Source organism: Phalacrocorax carbo, chromosome 24, assembly GCF_963921805.1.
Source record: "Phalacrocorax carbo chromosome 24, bPhaCar2.1, whole genome shotgun sequence".
In the NCBI taxonomy this organism is placed as follows: Eukaryota; Metazoa; Chordata; class Aves; order Suliformes; family Phalacrocoracidae; genus Phalacrocorax; species Phalacrocorax carbo.
Window position 1 is genome coordinate 564,738 of NC_087536.1, and position 18,699 is coordinate 583,436.

At 70.3% G+C, this 18,699-nt stretch overlaps 3 protein-coding genes across 4 annotated transcripts; 2 read left to right on the top strand and 1 right to left on the bottom strand.

Moving 5' to 3' along the window:
* Positions 1–42: 42 nt before the first annotated feature.
* GGCX (gamma-glutamyl carboxylase) lies at positions 43–10,379 on the bottom strand. Its single transcript, XM_064472609.1, has 14 exons — positions 9,979–10,379; positions 9,098–9,256; positions 7,361–7,526; positions 3,535–3,613; positions 3,340–3,446; positions 3,095–3,258; positions 2,351–2,616; positions 1,574–1,705; positions 1,334–1,485; positions 1,077–1,246; positions 843–973; positions 611–758; positions 334–529; positions 43–233 (listed from the first exon to the last, which is right to left on the bottom strand). The coding sequence occupies exons 1-14, from the start codon at positions 10,355–10,357 to the stop codon at positions 71–73; spliced, it is 2,412 nt and encodes an 803-aa protein (XP_064328679.1). The 5' UTR covers positions 10,358–10,379; the 3' UTR covers positions 43–70.
* A 149-nt stretch (positions 10,380–10,528) lies between these two features.
* VAMP8 (vesicle associated membrane protein 8) lies at positions 10,529–14,470 on the top strand. 2 transcript variants are annotated; one of them, XM_064472614.1, is made up of 3 exons: positions 10,529–10,633; positions 12,611–12,763; positions 14,247–14,470. In XM_064472614.1, exons 1-3 carry the CDS (start codon positions 10,631–10,633, stop codon positions 14,388–14,390), a joined length of 300 nt encoding a protein of 99 aa, XP_064328684.1. In that variant the 5' UTR covers positions 10,529–10,630; the 3' UTR covers positions 14,391–14,470. The 2 variants fall into 2 exon arrangements, with proteins under 2 accessions (XP_064328684.1, XP_064328685.1); XM_064472615.1 differs by having other exon boundaries at positions 10,548–10,633; positions 12,614–12,763.
* Positions 14,471–15,644: 1,174 nt separating this feature from the next.
* Positions 15,645–18,437, top strand: LOC135317038 (vesicle-associated membrane protein 5-like). Its single transcript, XM_064472573.1, has 3 exons — positions 15,645–15,908; positions 17,120–17,251; positions 18,153–18,437. The coding sequence occupies exons 1-3, from the start codon at positions 15,906–15,908 to the stop codon at positions 18,384–18,386; spliced, it is 369 nt and encodes a 122-aa protein (XP_064328643.1). The 5' UTR covers positions 15,645–15,905; the 3' UTR covers positions 18,387–18,437.
* Positions 18,438–18,699: the final 262 nt, after the last annotated feature.

The window sequence follows — 18,699 nt, forward strand, 5'->3', positions numbered from 1 at the left end:
GGGGGGGGGGGGGGAAACAGGCACAGTGGGGTGGGCTTTAAAAAAAAACAAACTGCATTTATTTTGGTGCTCAGAGCTCGGGGCCCCCCTGTCCCCCCTCGCCGCCGCGGCCCTCGGGCCGAGCCTCCTCTTCCTCGCCGCGCCAGTTGGCGAAGGCCACCTCCTGCGCCAGCTGCTCCAGGGGCGGCCGGCCCAGCGCCAGGTTGCGGAGGGAGATGCAGGTCATCAGGATGCTGCGAGGACCGGGGAGGGGGGTGGGGTGTGTCAGTAATGGGGTAGGGGGGAAGAATTGGGTGGAAAAAAGGTGATTTTGGGAGGGGTGGGGGGTTTCACCTGCGGCGGAAGAGGTAGAATTTCTTGCGGAGGAAGCGGTGGAGGCGCTGGGCCAGGCTGGCCTCCCGCCGCCGGTTCTGCTCCTCCAGCCGCCGCTGCCGCCGCAGGAACGCCATCACCAGCGGGTCGGCGGCCGCCCCCGCCGCCAGCGGCTCCCCCAGGATGGGCTGCAGCTCGGGGGGCAGCGGCTCCTTCTCTGGGGGGAGGGGAGGGGCGAGAAGGGGGTGAGCTGGGGGCAGGGGGATCCCCGGGACGCCCCGCCGAGCCCGGAGCTCACCGGTGCCGTTGCGCACCCGCTCCCGCAGCTCCTGCAGCCGCGTCAGGTTCCTCTCCAGCGCCAGCGCCGTGGTGTTGACGTAGAGGTACATGTAGCAGGAGGGCTCCGGCGACACCGTGTGCACCTTGTGGTACTGCCCTGCTGGCAGCTGGGCGCGCGGGGCGGGGGCGTCAGCGCCCCTCGGGACCCTCCCCCCCCTCCCAGTGTCCCCGAGCCCCCCCGGGGGCCTCACCTGCATCCCCTCGCCCTCCCGCAGGGAGCGGTTGCGGTGCTGCTCCACCAGCTCCACCAGCACTTCTCCCCGCAGCACCCGCAGGCTCGTGTTACCCAGGTCCTCGCTGACAAAGTTCTCCAGGTGCAGGCCTGGGGGAGCATAAAAAAAGGGGGTGCAGCCCCCCGCCCCCAAAAGGGTAAGGGGGTGTGTAACGCCCGGGGTGCCCCCCCCAAACCCAGGGCGTCCCCGTACCGGGGAAGTCGGCGATGAAGACGGCGTCGGTGTGTCCGTCCAGCTGGCTCTCCAGCTCCTGCAGCCGCTCCCGCCAGGGCGACAGCTCCAGCAGCAGCGGCAGCAGCCAGGGCGTGGGGCTCCACGGGGACCACGGCGCCCGCACCACGTCCACCCGGGGATCCACCAGCCTGTGGATCCACCAGCCTCAGCACCCTCTGGCGGCCCCCAAACCCCGGCTTCCCCGTCCGTTTGTCCGTCCCCCCGCCCCGAACCACCTCTGCTGGAAGCGGTCGTTGATGGAGACCCAGATGTCGAAGTAGATCTGGGGCTGGGAGACGTTGTAGCGGGGCAGGAGGTGGCTCAGGCACGTCGAGTATTGCTTCAGCATGTCCGCGTGGTCCTTCCAGCGCCGGCTCTGCGTGAACACCTGCGGGGCGGGTGGGTCCCCGGCTGTGTCGGGGATGGGGACCCCCCCCGTGCCCCCCCCGCCCGCCGCAGGGTCCCTGCCGGCTCACCCCCGGTTTGAGGTAGCCCACCTCCCCGGTGAGCCCATCCCGGTACGTGATCTTGACGTGCTGGTGGAAGCGGGAGTGAACCATCATGTCCCAGGAGTAGCCGTAGAGGCCGTTGGTCCAGTTGTTGTAGCCCTGTGGTGGGGGGGGACAGGACACGGGCGGGGGGGGACGGCGGGGTGACACCAGGGCACAACGGGGCCCCCACCGCATGGTGACGAGGAGGAGACCCCTCTATCTCCACCTCCTGACCCCCCCAGCGCTGTCCCCATGTGCTCAAGGCCCCCACCCCACCCCAGCACTGCCCCTCTGTCCCCTGGCAGACCCCCCCCCACCATGGTCCCCCGCCAGCATCCCCCAGCCCCAAGAGCTCCGTCATCCCTGTGTCCCCAAAAATGCCCCCCACGTCCCCAAAAACAACTCCCCACACCCCCAAGAATTCCCCCCCACGTGCCTAAAACTAACCCGTGCCCCCAAAAATTATTCCCCACATGCCCAAAAATGCCCCTTATGTCCCCTAAAATAACCCTGGTATCCCCAAAAATGCCCATGTCCCCAAAAATAACCTCCACGTCCCCCAAAATAACCCCGATGTCTCCAAAAATCCCCCCACATCCCCCAAAAATAACCCGTGTGTCCCTAAAAATAATCAGTGTCCCCAAAATGCCCCCACGTCCCCAAAAGTAACCCTCACAACCCCCCAAAATAACCCCCACAGCCCCCAAAATAACTCCCGTGTTCCCCAAATGCCCCCCAAAGGCCCCCCAGCGATGCCCCCACCTGGGTGATGAAGTGGGAGTAGGGCAGGAAGAGCTGCTCCAGCACGTAGAGGACGGTGAAGGCGGCAGCCAGGTGCTGGCGAGGCCGAAGGCCCCCCCCCCGCCGCCCCCGCCGCCCCCCGTAGTGGCAGTCGGGGCTGGGCTGGGGGGGGCGGGTGCTGGGCAGGACCCCCCGCAGCCAGGGGGGGCAGCGGGCGCAGAGGCGCCGGGGCCAGCTGGGGTGGCAGAAGAGCCCGCTGCTGGCCAGCATGGTGTAGGGGAACATGCCTGGGGGGGGGCACAGCACCCTCAGCGACCCCACCCCGGGCACCCCAGGGTGGTGGGGAGGGGGGCTAGGCGCTCCCATCTGGGGTGGGGGGCTCTAAGGGGTGCTTCTGCCCAGCGGAGGGGTGCTTTGGGGGTGCCCCCACCCAAAGTGGGGGGGCTCTGGGGGGGGGGTGGGGGGGGTGGGACGGTGCCCATGCCCGAGGTAGAGGTGCCTGGGGGGGGTCCTGAGGGTGCCCAGGTGCTCCTGCCCAGAGTAGGGGTGCTTTGGGGGGGGTCTCTGGGTGCCCTGGCCCAGGGTGGGGGGGCTCTGGGGCTTGCCCCTGCCCAGGACGGAGGTGCTCTGCAGGGGTCTGAGGGTGCCCTGCTTGGGCTGGGGGTGCTTTTGGGGGAGGTCAGAGGGTGCCCGGGTGCTCCTGCCCAAGGTGGGGGTGCTCTGGGGGGGTGGGAAGGGTGCTGTGCCCCCCGCCCAGCGCCTCACCGATGCTGAAGAGCTGGGAGTTCATGCAGTGGAAGTAGGTGACAAAGATGAGGGCGAGGGGCCGCGTGGCGTCGAAGAAGAGGAGGAAGCCAGCCGAGAGGTCGAGCACCAGCCCCCCGCCGTGCACCACCAGCAGGCTGGTCATCTCCTCCGACAGCACCAGCCTGCGGGTGGGCGCCCGTCACCCTCCTCGTCCTCACCCTGCCCCCTCCTCATCCCCACCCCCTTCCCCTCCTCATCCTCACCGGAAGGGTGCGAAGAGCCAGTGGCGGGCAAGGGAGCCCATGGAGTAGCCACCCACCCAGTCGGCGTCCAGCTTCTTCAGCCCCGCGATGAAGTACACGATGAAGATCTGGGGGAGGGAAGGGGTGAGGGGTGGTCCCGGGGGGGGGCGACACCCAGGCGTCCGGGGCGGGGGACGGGGGGCGCGGGGGTCCCACCTGGGCGCGCAGCAGGGTGTAGTTCCACAGCGGCACGTGGGCGTTCCTCTTCTGGGGACGGAAGAGCCCGTCCACGGACCTGCGGGGACACGGGGGGACCCCCAGGGAAACGGGGGGGGGGGGACACCAGGCCACCGTCACCCCGCTGTCAGAGCCACAGAGGACACGTGCCACTGCCCCGTGGGGACACGGTGCCATGGGGAACCCCGTGCTGCGTTCCTGGCACCCCACGGGGACCCCCGGTGCCAGCAGGGACACCAGCACCCGTGAGACCCCTGGGGACACCGAGCAGGGGACCTTGGTGCCATAGCGGGGGACACCAGCACCCGTGACACCCCTGGGGACACCGAGCAGGGGACCTTGGTGCCATAGTGGGGGACACCAGCACCCGTGACACCCCTGGGGACACCGAGCAGGGGACCTTGGTGCCATAGCGGGGGACACCAGCACCCGTGACACCCCTGGGGACACCAAGCCAAGGGACCTTGGTGCCATAGCGGGGGACACCAGCACCCGTGAGACCCCTGGGGACACCGAGCCAAGGGACCTTGGTGCCATAGCGGGGGACACCAGCACCCGTGACACCCCTGGGGACACCGAGCCAAGGGACCTTGGTGCCATAGCGGGGGACACCAGCACCCGTGACACCCCTGGGGACACCAAGCCAAGGGACCTTGGTGCCATAGCGGGGGACACCAGCACCCGTGACACCCCTGGGGACACCAAGCCAAGGGACCTTGGTGCCATAGCGGGGGACACCAGCACCCGTGACACCCCTGGGGACACCGAGCCAAGGGACCTTGGTGCCATAGCGGGGGACACCAGCACCCGTGAGACCCCTGGGGACACCGAGCAGGGGACCTTGGTGCCATAGCGGGGGACACCAGCACCCGTGACACCCCTGGGGACACCGAGCCAGGGGACCTTGGTGCCATAGCGGGGGACACCAGCACCCGTGACACCCCTGGGGACACCGAGCAGGGGACCTTGGTGCCATAGCGGGGGACACCAGCACCCGTGACACCCCGAGGACACCGAGCCAGGGGACCTTGGTGCCATAGCGGGGGACACCAGCACCCGTGACACCCCTGGGGACACCGAGCCAAGGGACCTTGGTGCCATAGCGGGGGACACCAGCACCCGTGAGACCCCTGGGGACACCGAGCCAAGGGACCTTGGTGCCATAGCGGGGGACACCAGCACCCGTGACACCCCTGGGGACACCGAGCCAAGGGACCTTGGTGCCATAGCGGGGGACACCAGCACCCGTGACACCCCTGGGGACACCGAGCAGGGGACCTTGGTGCCATAGCGGGGGACACCAGCACCCGTGACACCCCTGGGGACACCGAGCCAGGGGACCTTGGTGCCATAGCGGGGGACACCAGCACCCGTGACACCCCGAGGACACCGAGCCAGGGGACCTTGGTGCCATAGCGGGGGACACCAGCACCCGTGACACCCCTGGGGACACCGAGCAGGGGACCTTGGTGCCATAGCGGGGGACATCAGCACCCGTGAGACCCCTGGGGACACTGAGCAGGGGACCTTGGTGCCATAGCGGGGGACACCAGCACCCGTGAGACCCCTGGGGACACCGAGCCAAGGGACCTTGGTGCCATAGCGGGGGACACCAGCACCCGTGACACCCCAGGGGACACCGAGCAGGGGACCTTGGTGCCATAGCGGGGGACACCAGCACCCGTGACACCCCTGGGGACACCGAGCAGGGGACCTTGGTGCCATAGCGGGGGACACCAGCACCCGTGACACCCCAGGGGACACCGAGCAGGGGACCTTGGTGCCATAGCGGGGGACATCAGCACCCGTGACACCCCTGGGGACACCGAGCCAGGGGACCTTGGTGCCATAGCGGGGGACACCAGCACCCGTGACACCCCTGGGGACACCGAGCAGGGGACCTTGGTGCCATAGCGGGGGACACCAGCACCCGTGACACCCCTGGGGACACCGAGCAGGGGACCTTGGTGCCATAGCGGGGGACACCAGCACCCGTGAGACCCCTGGGGACACCAAGCCAAGGGACCTTGGTGCCATAGCGGGGGACACCAGCACCCGTGACACCCCTGGGGACACCGAGCCAGGGGACCTTGGTGCCATAGCGGGGGACACCAGCACCCGTGAGACCCCTGGGGACACCGAGCAGGGGACCTTGGTGCCATAGCGGGGGACATCAGCACCCGTGAGACCCCTGGGGACACCGAGCCAAGGGACCTTGGTGTCATAGCGGGGGACACCAGCACCCGTGACACCCCCGAGGACACCGAGCAGGGGACCTTGGTGCCATAGCGGGGGACACCAGCACCCGTGACACCCCTGGGGACACCGAGCCAAGGGACCTTGGTGCCATAGCGGGGGACACCAGCACCCGTGACACCCCTGGGGACACCGAGCCAAGGGACCTTGGTGCCATAGCGGGGGACACCAGCACCCGTGAGACCCCTGGGGACACCGAGCAGGGGACCTTGGTGCCATAGCGGGGGACATCAGCACCCGTGAGACCCCTGGGGACACCGAGCAGGGGACCTTGGTGCCATAGCGGGGGACACCAGCACCCGTGAGACCCCTGGGGACACCGAGCAGGGGACCTTGGTGCCATAGCGGGGGACACCAGCACCCGTGACACCCCCGAGGACACCGAGCAGGGGACCTTGGTGCCATAGCGGGGGACACCAGCACCCGTGACACCCCTGGGGACACCGAGCCAAGGGACCTTGGTGCCATAGCGGGGGACACCAGCACCCGTGACACCCCTGGGGACACCGAGCAGGGGACCTTGGTGCCATAGCGGGGGACACCAGCACCCGTGAGACCCCTGGGGACACCGAGCAGGGGACCTTGGTGCCATAGCGGGGGACATCAGCACCCGTGAGACCCCTGGGGACACCGAGCAGGGGACCTTGGTGCCATAGCGGGGGACACCAGCACCCGTGACACCCCTGGGGACACCGAGCAGGGGACCTTGGTGCCATAGCGGGGGACACCAGCACCCGTGACACCCCTGGGGACACCAAGCCAAGGGACCTTGGTGCCATAGCGGGGGACACCAGCACCCGTGACACCCCTGGGGACACTGAGCCAAGGGACCTTGGTGCCATAGCGGGGGACACCAGCACCCGTGACACCCCTGGGGACACCGAGCAGGGGACCTTGGTGCCATAGCGGGGGACACCAGCACCCGTGACACCCCAGGGGACACCGAGCAGGGGACCTTGGTGCCATAGCGGGGGACACCAGCACCCGTGACACCCCTGGGGACACCGAGCCAGGGGACCTTGGTGCCATAGCGGGGGACACCAGCACCCGTGACACCCCGAGGACACCGAGCAGGGGACCTTGGTGCCATAGCGGGGGACACCAGCACCCGTGACACCCCGAGGACACCGAGCAGGGGACCTTGGTGCCATAGCGGGGGACACCAGCACCCGTGACACCCCGAGGACACCGAGCAGGGGACCTTGGTGCCATAGCGGGGGACACCAGCACCCGTGACACCCCTGGGGACACCGAGCCAGGGGACCTTGGTGCCATAGCGGGGGACACCAGCACCCGTGACACCCCTGGGGACACCGAGCCAGGGGACCTTGGTGCCATAGCGGGGGACACCAGCACCCGTGAGACCCCGGGGACACCGAGCAGGGGACCTTGGTGCCATAGCGGGGGACACCAGCACCTGTGACACCCCGAGGACACCGAGCAGGGGACCTCGCCGGGATCCCCCGACGCCTCCCACCTCAGCCCATGCTCCCCGGCGGGCACCCCCTTCCTCCAGCCCCCAGCCCCCCGGGGTGCCGCGGGGGCCCACCCGTAGCGGTCGGCGCCCAGCAGCGCCAGCTGGAAGGCCAGGAGCCCGTAGAGGTAGGAGTGATTGTTCCAGGAGGTCTTGTCGAGCAGCAGCAGGTACCAGTAGGGCCCCAGGAAGGCGACGCAGCTCAGGCGGTAGCAGCACCCCGCCATGATGCCCAGCGCCCCTGCGGCACCCACCGCAGCCCGCTGTGCCCGGCCCGGCCCCTGCGGGGCGCAGCCCCCAGCGCCCGGCCCCCTCTGGCACTGGGACACCAGTCCCAGAGCGCGGCCCCGGCCCGCCCCGCTTCCCCTCCTGCTCCCTGGGCCCAGCCCCGTCCCAGCGCCCGTCCCCGTCCGCGTCCCAGTGCCCGTCCCAGCGCCTGTGCCCATCCCAGTGCCCATCCCAGTGCCCATCCCCATCCCAGTGCCTGTCCCAGCGCCTGTGCCCATCCCAGTGCCCATCCCCATCCCAGTGCCTGTCCCAGCACCTGTGCCCATCCCAGTGCCCATCCCAGTGCCCATCCCCATCCCAGTGCCTGTCCCAGTGCCTGTCCCAGCGCCCGTCCCAGTGCCAGTGCCCATCCCAGTCCCTGTGCCCGTCCCAGTGCCCATCCTCATCCCAGTGCCTGTCCCAGTGCCCGTCCCAGCGCCCGTCCCAGTGCCCCTCCCCACGCCTGTCCCAGTCCCTGTGCCCGTCCCCATCCCAGTGTCCGTCCCAGTGCCCGTCCCCGTCCCAGTGCCAGTCCCAGTGCCCGTGTCAGTCCTTGTGCCCATCCCAGTCCCAGTGCTGTCCCAGTGCCCATCCCAGTGCCCATCCCAGTCCCTGTGCCCGTCCCAGTGCCCGTCCTCATCCCAGTGCCTGTCCCAGTGCCCGTCCCAGTGCCCGTCCCAGCGCCCCTCCCCGCGCCTGTCCCAGTCCCTGTGCCCGTCCCCATCCCAGTGCCTGTCCCCATCCCAGTGCCCGTCCCAGTGCCCGTGTCAGTCCCTGTGCCCATCCCAGTCCCAGTGCTGTCCCAGTGCCCGTCCCAGTGCCCATCCCAGTCCCTGTGCCCGTCCCAGGGCCTGTCCCAGTGCCCGTCCCTGTGCCCGTCCCAGTGCTGTCCCAGTCCCTATCCCAGTTCCCATTCCAGGCCCCACCCCAGTCCCAGTGCCTGTCACAGTCCCAATGCCCATCCCAGTCCCTGTGCCTGTCCCAGTCCCTATCCCAGTGCGTGTCCCAGTCCCAGTTCCCATTCCAGGCCCCATCCCAGTCCCAGTGCCCGTCCCAGTCCCTGTGCCCGTCCCAGGGCCTGTCCCAGTGCCCGTCCCAGTGCCCATCCCAGTGCTGTCCCAGTCCCTATCCCAGTTCCCATTCCAGGCCCCACCCCAGTCCCAGTGCCTGTCACAGTCCCAATGCCCATCCCAGTCCCTGTGCCTGTCCCAGTCCCTATCCCAGTGCGTGTCCCAGTCCCAGTTCCCATTCCAGGCCCCACCCCAGTCCCAGTGCCTGTCACAGTCCCAGTGCCCATCCCAGTCCCTGTGCCTGTCCCAGTCCCTATCCCAGTGCGTGTCCCAGTCCCAGTTCCCATTCCAGGCCCCATCCCAGTCCCTGTGCCTGTCCCAGTCCCTATCCCAGTGCGTGTCCCAGTCCCAGTGCTGTCCCAGTCCCTATCCCAGTCCCAGTGCCCGTCCCAGTCCCTACCCCAGTGCTCCCTTCTCCACACCCAGCCCCGTCCCCATCCCAGCGCCGTGCCGGTGGCGGTGGCGGTGGCGGTACCGAGGGCCATGGTGGCGTGCAGCAGGTACATCCAGTCGAGGGGCAGGGGCCGCAGGAAGGGCAGCAGGGGGAAGCGGCACACCTCCAGCCCGTCCAGGAAGCGCTGGTCCAGGTGCGCCAGGCCCCGCTCCTGGGGCACGTCCAGTGCCATCAGCAGCCCTGGGGGGGGATGGGGGGTCAGTGCCCTGCGCTCCTCCCCCCCCTTGGGACCCGGGTGTCCGGGCGGCCGCTGACCCCCCCCCCTCCCTCCCCCAGACCTCGCCTGGACCTTTGCTCTGGCCGCGACGTGGCATGGCCTGGACGCCCGCGGCCCCCCCGAAGTGCCCAGGGACCCCCAAGCGCCCGGGGACCCCCGCCCCAAGTCCCCGGGTCCCTTTAGATGCCAGGGTGCCCCCCAACCGCCTGCATCCCCCTCCAAATGCCTGGGACCCACCAGCCATCGGGGTCCCCCTCAAATGCCTGGGCTCCCCCCAACATCTGGGTCCCCCCTGGATGCCCAGGGACCCCCAAATGCCTGAGCCCTCCCCCCGACATCTAGGTCCCCCACCAAATGCCCGGGTCCCCCAACCACCGGGGTCCCCCGAAATACCTGGGCTCCCCCCAACATCTGGGTCCCCCCTGGATGCCCAGGGACCCCCAAATATCCAAGCCCCCCCCCCCCCCAAATGCCTGGGCCCCTCCCAGACAGCTAGGTCCCCCCAAAAATGCCCGGGTGCCCCCTAACCACCAGGCTCCCCCCGAATGCCTGCGACACCCTTGGATGCCCAGGGTCTCCCAAGTGCCTTGGACCCCCCCAAATGCCCGGGGCGCCCCCAACCACCAGGATCCCCCCCCCCCCGCCCCCCCCAATGCCTGGGTCCCCCAGCCCCCCCCGGCCTCACCGAAGGCGCCCCGGAAGGCGCCCAGCGCGGCGGGGTCCGCGGGCCGGTGCAGCAGCCGCACGAACCGCCCCCACCGCGACACGTCCCGCAGCTCGAAGCCCAGGAGGCGCCGGGCCCGGCCGGCCCCGCTCCCGCTCCCGCTCCCGCTGCCGGTGCCGGGGCCGGGGCCGGGGCCCTCGGGGGGCGGAGGGGGAGGGGGAGGGGGGCCGCCCCCGGGCGCCCCCCCCGCCGCCTCCCCCCGCCTGCGCCGCGCCGGCCCTGCGTGCAGCGGGGGGCGGGGGTCGGGGGGCGGGGGTCGGGGGTCGGGGGGCACCGAGTGCCCCCCCCGATCCCGTCCCCGACGCCCCGGTCCCGCCGCCGCACCCGCGACCGCCGCCATCGCCACGGCCCCGCCCCCTCGGGCACGTCACGCCACGTCACGGGGCGCGGCCGCCGACCGCCACCGCCCCGGGGCGAGGGGCTGGGGGGGGTGGGGGGGGCGCGCCCCCCTCCCGCCCCTCCGCCCACCCCTCTCACCGCCCCCCCGTCACCCCTGACCCCGCCGCGACCCCTGACCCCGCCGTCACCCCCCGGCCCCGCCGCGACCCCTGACCCCGCCCCTCCCCGCCCGGGGCTTCCGGGAGCGGCGGGAGCGGAGCGGAGCGGGGCGGCCATGGTGGGGCCGGGGGGCGGCCGGGGGGCGGCCGGGGGTCTCTTTGGGGGTCCCCTTGGGGTGCCCGTGGTGCCTACGGGGGGCCTGGGGTACATATGGGGCGCTATGGGGTGTCCGGGGTGCCTGCAGGGTGCTCGGGGAAGTGCCTGCGGGGTGCCCGGCAGGTGTTTTGGGTGCATGTGGGGCACCTATGGGGTGTGCAGGGTGCCCATGGGGTGCTTCGGGGGTGTATAGGGGGTGCCTGGAGCGCCTGTAGGGTGCTTGAGGAAGTACCCGGGGTACCTATGGGGTGCCTATGGGGTGCTCGGCAGGTGCTCGGGTGGATATAGGGTGTCTCTGGGGTGCCCAGGGAGCCTGTGGGGCGCTTGGGGGGTACCCTTGGGGTGCTCAGGGTGCATATGTGGGGTCTGGGGTATGTATGGGGAGCCGAGGGGGTGCATATAGGATGCTGAGTAGTGCCTGGGGTGCCTATAGGGTGCTTGGGGATGTGCCTATGGGGCACCTGGCAGGTGCTTGGGGTGCCTATAGGGTGCTTAAGGAAGTTCCCAGGGTGCCTATGGGGTGCTTGGCAGGTGCTCGGGTGCATATAGGATGTCTCTGGGGTACCTATAGGGTGCTTGGGGGGTGCATATGGGATGCCCAGGGTGCATATGGGGGGTCTGGGGTACATATGGGCTGCATACGGGGTGCTGAGGGGTGCCCGGGGTGCATATGAGGTGCTTCTCAGGTGTTTGGGGTGGACATGGGCCACCTGTGGGGTGCTCAGGGTGCCTATGGAGTGCTTGGGCGGTGCACATGGGGTGTCCAGGGTGCGTATAGGGTGCCTATAGAGTGCATGGGGAAGTGCCTGGGCTGCACACAGGGTGCTTGGGGGTGTATATGGCGTGTTCGGGGTGTGTCCAGGCATATGTAGGGTGCCCAGGGTGCCTATAGGGTGCTTGGGGAAGTGCCTGGGGTGCATATGGGGTGTGCAGCAGGTGCTTGGGATCCATATGAGGCGCCTATTGGGTGCTTGGGGTGCCTATACGGTGCTTAGGAAAGTGCCCGGGCATCATATAGGGTGCTTGGCAGGTGCTTGGGGTGGATATGGGGTGCCTATGGGGTGCCCAGGGTTCATAGAGGTGCTCATGGTGCTTGTAGGGGGCCGGGGGGTGGCCAGGGTGCACATGGGGTGCCCATGGGGTGCTGGGGGTGTTCCTAGGGTACATAGTGTGTGATTATAGGGTGCTGGGGGTGGCCGGGTTGCCTATGGGGTGCTGGGGGGTGTGCAGGATACATAGGGGGGTCTTGGGGTGCTTATAGGATGCTGGGATTGGCTGGGGTGCCCATGGGGTGCTTGGGCGGTGCCTTTGGGGTGCTCAGAGGGTGTATATGGGGTGCCTGGGGGATGTGCAGGGTACATAGGGGGTCTTGGGGTGCTTATAGGGTACTGGGGAGTGGCTGGGGTACACATGGGGTGCCGGGGGGTGCACAGGCTGCATAGGGGGGTCTTGGGGTGCTATTAAGGTGCTGGGGGTGGCTGGGGTGCCCATGGGGTGCTCGGGTGGTGCCTTTGGGGTGCTGGGGGGGTTCCGAGGGTAAATAGGGGGTGCTTATAGGGTGCTGGGGCTGGCCAGGCTGCCTATGGGGTGCTGGGGGGTGTGCAGGGTACATAGAGGGGTCTTGGGGTGCTTATAGGGTGCCAGGGTGGCCAGGGTGCTCAGGGGGTGTCTGTGGGGTGCTCAGAGGGAGTATATGGGGTGCCTATGGGGTGCCCAGGGTACATAGAGGTGCTCAGGGTGCTTATAGGGTGCTGGGGTGGCCAGGGTGCACATGGGGTGCCCATGGGATGCCGGGGGGGGTACTGGCGGTCTATACGGGGCCCTTGGGGGCACGCCCAGGGCACAGACGGGGTAGGAGGGCGTGTGTGGGGCGGTGGCGGGTGGCAGGCGCTCAGGGGTGCCGTGGGGTGCCCCTGCGCGCCCCTGACGGTCCCCGCAGCAGGCGGGCGGCGAGGCGGGCGGGCGCGTGCAGGCGCTGCAGCGGGAGGTGGAGGGCGTCAAAACCATCATGACCCAGAACGTGGAGCGGATCCTGGCGCGGGGCGAGAACCTCGAGCAGCTCCACACCAAGAGCCAGGACCTGGAGGCCACCGTGAGGGGGGGGCGCGGGGGCGCGGGGTGTCCGGGCTGGGCTCAGGGTCCCCAGGCGGGTGGCACTGGGTCACTGGGGTGGGCACGGGATCACCAAGTGAATGGCATGGGGTCCCCAGGGTGGGCTCAGGGTCCCCAGGGTGGGTGGCACTGGGTCCCCAGGGTGGGCTCAGGGTCCCCAGGTGGGTGGCACTGGGTCGCCGGGGGGGGCTCAGGGTCCCCAGGGTGGGTGGCACTGGGTCCCCGGGGTGGGCTCAGAGTCCCCAGGTGGGTGGCACTGGGTCACCGGGGTGGGCTCAGAGTCCCCAGGTGGGTGGCACTGGGTCTCTGGGGTGGGCTCAGGGTCCCCAAGGTGGGCACTGAGTCCCCAGGGTGGGCTCAGGGTCCCCAGGTGGGTGGCACTGGGTCCCCGGGGTGGGCTCAGAGTCCCCAGGTGGGTGGCACTGGGTCTCTGGGGTGGGCTCAGGGTCCCCAAGGTGGGCACTGGGTCCCCAGGGTGGGCTCAGGGTCCCCCAGGTGGGTGGCACTGGGTCACCGGGGGGGGCTCAGGGTCCCCAAGGTGGGCGGCACTGAGTCCCCGGGGTGGGCTCAGGGTCCCCAAGGTGGGCGGCACTGGGTCCCCAGGGTGGGCTCAGGGTCCCCAGGTGGGTGGCACTGGGTCGCCGGGGGGGGCTCAGGGTCCCCAGGGTGGGTGGCACTGGGTCCCCAGGGTGGGCTCAGGGTCCCCAGGTGGGTGGCACTGGGTCACTGGGGTGGGCTCAGAGTCCCCAGGTGGGTGGCACTGGGTCGCCGGGCGGGGCTCAGGGTCCCCAGGGTGGGTGGCACTGGGTCGCCGGGCTGGGCTCAGGGTCCCCAGGCGGGTGGCACTGAGTCCCCGGGGTGGGCTCAGGGTCCCCAAGGTGGGCACTGGGTCCCCAGGGTGGGCTCAGGGTCCCCAGGTGGGTGGCACTGGGTCCCTGGGGTGGGCTCAGGGTCCCCAAGGTGGGCACTGGGTCCCTGGGGTGGGCTCAGGGTCCCCAGGTGGGTGGCACTGGGTCCCCAGGGTGGGCTCAGGGTCCCCAGGTGGGTGGCACTGGGTGCCCAGGTAGGTGGTACTTGGTCCCCTGGGGTGGGCTCAGGGTCCCCAGGGTGGGCTCAGTGTCACTGGGGTGGGTGGCACTGGGTTCCCAGCGTGGGCACAGGGTCCCCAAGGTGGGTCCAGGGCTCCTGAGATGACACAGGGTCCCCGAGGGGGCTTTGGGGCACTGGGTCCAGTTGGGCACTGGGTGAGGGGAGTTGGGTGGCAGCAGTGTCCCTGGGGTGATGGTGGTGGGGTCCCTGGGGTCACAGGGGGTGTCCCCAGGGTGGCATTGGGGGTCCCCAGGGTCACAGTGGGGGTCCCCAGCGTGGCTGTGGGGGGCTTCTGGGGTCACAGTGGGGTGCCTCCGGGGTGGCAGGGGGTGGCAGGGGGGGTCCCCACGCCCCCCTGAGTGGTGTCCCTGCAGTCAGAGCACTTCAAGACGACGTCGCAGAAGATGGCCCGCCGGTACTGGTGGAAGAACGTGAAGCTGCTCGTCATCCTCGGCCTCGTGGGCGTCATCATCCTCATCCTCATCATCCTCCTGGCCACCGGCACCATCCACACCTAGAGCCCCCCCCACCCCGTCCCCACCCATGGGGACCCCCCAGCCGCCCGCGTGTCCCTGGGGAATACAGGGGTGACAAGCTGTGCGGGGCTGTGTGTGTGTGGGCCATGGGGACACGCGTGGGGACAGTGGAGACTCCCGTGGGGACACCGTGGGGACACGTGTGGGGACAGTGGAGACTCCCGTGGGGACACCGTGGGGACACCGTGGGGACAGTGGAGACTCCCGTGGGGACACCGTGGGGACACGTGTGGGGACAGTGGAGACTCCTGTGGGGACACCGTGGGGACACGTGTGGGGACAGTGGAGACTCCCGTGGGGACACCGTGGGGACACGTGTGGGGACAGTGGAGACTCCCGTGGGGACACCGTGGGGACAGTGGAGACTCCCGTGGGGACACCGTGGGGACACGTGTGGGGACAGTGGAGACTCCCGTGGGGACACCGTGGGGACAGTGGAGACTCCCGTGGGGACACCGTGGGGACACGCGTGGGGACAGTGGAGACTCCCGTGGGGACACCGTGGGGACACGCGTGGGGACAGTGGAGACTCCCGTGGGGACACGCGTGGGGACAGTGGAGACTCCCGTGGGGACACCGTGGGGACAGTGGAGACTCCCGTGGGGACACGCGTGGGGACAGTGGAGACTCCCGTGGGGACTCCGTGGGGACACGTGTGGGGACAGTGGAGACTCCCGTGGGGACACGCGTGGGGACAGTGGAGACTCCCGTGGGGACACCGTGGGGACAGTGGAGACTCCCGTGGGGACTCCGTGGGGACACGCGTGGGGACAGTGGAGACTCCCGTGGGGACACGCGTGGGGACAGTGGAGACTCCCGTGGGGACACCGTGGGGACAGTGGAGACTCCCGTGGGGACTCCGTGGGGACACGCGTGGGGACAGTGGAGACTCCCGTGGGGACACCGTGGGGACAGTGGAGACTCCCGTGGGGACACCGTGGGGACACGCGTGGGGACAGTGGAGACTCCCGTGGGGACACCGTGGGGGCACCGTGGGGCCCCGGCGGGGCCAGGCACGGCCGTGCGGGGGCGGGGAGCGGTGCCAGCCTGGCAGCCGGCACCGGGGAACAAAGGGCGCAGTGTGGTGGCACCGCCACCGGGGGGGTCCCTGGGGGGGACCCGCAGCGGGGCGGCTCTGGGGACCTTGGGGAGCCACGTTGCGGGGGGCTGCGGGGCCGGGGGGCGGGGGGGGGGGGGTCCCGGGGACACGCACCGCCGGGGGGGCTGCGGAGGGACCGCGACGTCGCGGTGTGGGGCCGGGGCGGGGCCGGTCCCTCCCGCCGGGGGCGGCCGCTGGGGCCGGGGCGGGACAGGGACGGGCGCTCCGGTACCGGCACCGGCCCCGCCGCCGCCCCGGCCCCGCCGCCGCCCCGACCCGCCGCCGCCCCGACCCGCCGCCGGCCCCGGTACCGCCCCGGCCCCGGTACCGCCCCGACCCGCCGCCGGCCCCGGTACCGCCCCGACCCGCCGCCGGCCCCGGTACCGCCCCGGCGGACCATGGTGAGCGCCCGGGGCTCCGCCGCCGCTTTCGCTTTCCCTTCCCGGGGGGGGGGCCCGGCACCGGGGCGGGGGGGGGGGCACGGGGCGCCCCCGGCGCTGGGGACCCGCCCCTTCCCGGGGCTCGGGACCGGCCCCCGGGGCTCAGGGACCCCCCGGTCCGTGCCCACCCCCCTCCCCGGGCTCCCCTCGGGGGCGGGACGGCCGCGGGGGGGGAGTGGCCCGCCGTGGGTTTCCGTGTCCCCCCGCCCCCGGGCGCCCCCCGGGCACCCTCGCGTGTCCCAGCCCTGGCACCCCTGTGTCCCCCGGCCCTGCGGTCCCCGTGTGCCCCCCCCTCACGGAGCCCTTGTCCCCGTGGGCCCCCATGGCCCCTCTGGCCCCGCTGTCCCCGCATGGGCCCCTCCCTTGGGGTCCCCGTACCCCCGCGCCCCCATGTGCCCCTTCCCTGGGGTCCCCTTGTCCCCACGGTCCCTGAGTCCCCGAGGCCCCCATTGTCCCCACGGTGCCCCACCCCGGCAGTCTCCCCGCCCCCATGGGCGCCCTGTCCCTGTTGTCCCCATGGGCCCTGTTCCTGGGGTGCCCCCGTGCCCCCTCCTCACGCTGCTCTTGTCCCCACATGCCCCTTCCCCAGGGTCCCCACAGTCCCCAATGTCCCTGTGGTGCCCCTTCACTGGAGTACCCTTGTCCCCACGGCCCCTCTTGTCCCCATGGCCCCTCTTGTCCTCATTGTCCCCATGGCCCGTGTCCCCTCTGTCCCCCCATGGTCCCCCATGTCCCTCTGTCCCTCCATGTCCCCTTGTCCCCATGTCACTCTGTCCCCATGGCCCCGTGGTCCCCCTTGGCCCATGTCCCCTCTGTCCCTCCACGTCCACTTGTCCCCATGGCCCCACTATCCCCATGGTCCCCCATTTCCCCGTGTCCCCATGGCCCCTCTGTCCCCCCATGGCCCCGTGTCCCCTATGTGACCCCATGGCCCCGTGTCCCCTATGTGACCCCATGGCCCCGTGTCCCCTCTGTCCCCCCCATGTCCCCTTGTCCCCATGGCCCCATGTCCCCCCGTGGCCCCATGGTGCCCCTTCCCTGCAGTGTCCTTGTCCCCATGGCCCCAAGGTCTCCGTGTCCCCACGCCCCCATGTCCCGGTGGTCCCCACATTCCCCCTCCCGGCGGTGCCCGCACCCCCGGTGCCCCCACACGTGTCCCCCCCCGTCGGCAGGCGGGGCTGGCACGGTGCCAGCGCGAGGCAGAGGAGGTGACGGAGCTGATGAAGCAGAACTTCAACCGGGCGCTGGAGCGGGACGGGCGCCTCAGCGACCTCGACAGCCGTGCCCGGGACCTGCGCGCCATGGTGGGCACCTATGGGGGCATAGGGCCCCGGGGGGACACGCAGAGCCCTGGGACACGCTATAGGGGCACACAGCCCTGGGGGGGGGACACACGCTATAGGGACACACAGCCCCGGGGGGGGGACACACACACGCTATAGGGACACACAGCCCCGGGGGGGGGACACACACACGCTATAGGGACACACAGCCCTGGGGGGGGGGACACACACACGCTATAGGGACACACAGCCCTGGGGGGGGACACACACACGCTATAGGGACACACAGCCCCGGGGGGGGGACACACACACGCTATAGGGACACACAGCCCTGGGGGGGGGGACACACACACGCTATAGGGACACACAGCCCTGGGGGGGGACACACACACGCTATAGGGACACACAGCCCTGGGGGGGACACACACACACGCTATAGGGACACACAGCCCTGGGGGGGGACACACGCTATAGGGACACACAGCCCTGGGGGGGGACACACACACGCTATAGGGACACACAGCCCTGGGTGGGGACACACACACGCTATAGGGACACACAGCCCTGGGGGGGGGACACACACACGCTATAGGGACACACAGCCCTGGGGGGGGACACACACACGCTATAGGGACACACAGCCCTGGGGGGGGACACACACACGCTATAGGGACACACAGCCCTGGGGGGGGACACACACACGCTATAGGGACACACAGCCCTGGGGGGGGACACACACACGCTATAGGGACACACAGCCCTGGGGGGGGGACATGGCCGGGGGGCTGGGCGGGGGCACTATAGGGACACAGTGCACGGGGAGGGGGTGGGGTGCGTGCTATAGGGCCGTACAGCCCCATAGCCTGTGTGTCCATAGGGGCGGGGGTCACGGGTTACCCTATGGCTGCCGCTGTCCCCGCAGGGCCAGGCCTTCACCCGCAGCACGCGGGCCGTGGCGCAGCAGCAGCGCAGGGGACACCGGCGCTGGCGCCTGGCGGCCTTCGGCCTCGCCGCCTTCCTCCTCCTCCTGCTGCTGGCCCTCGGCCTGGGCCTGTGGCTGCCGCGGCCGCCCCCCGCCATCGTCATCGTCACCGTCCCCCCACCGGCAGGGACCGAGGTCCCGGCACCAGCGGCACCTGCGGAGACCCTGCACTAACCACGGGGCTGGTTTTGGGGAGACCCAGCGCTAAATAAGAACCGGGGCTGGTTTTGGGGAGACCCAGCGCTAAATAAGAACCGGGGCTGGTTTTGGGGAGACCCAGCGCTAAATAAGAACCGGGGCTGGTTTTGGGGAGACCCAGCGCTAAATAAGAACCGGGGCTGGTTTTGGGGAGACCCAGCGCTAAATAAGAACCGGGGCTGGTTTTGGGGAGACCCAGCACTAAATAAGAACCGGGGCTGGTTTTGGGGAGACCCAGCGCTAAATAAGAACCGGGGCTGGTTTTGGGGAGACCCAGCGCTAAATAAGA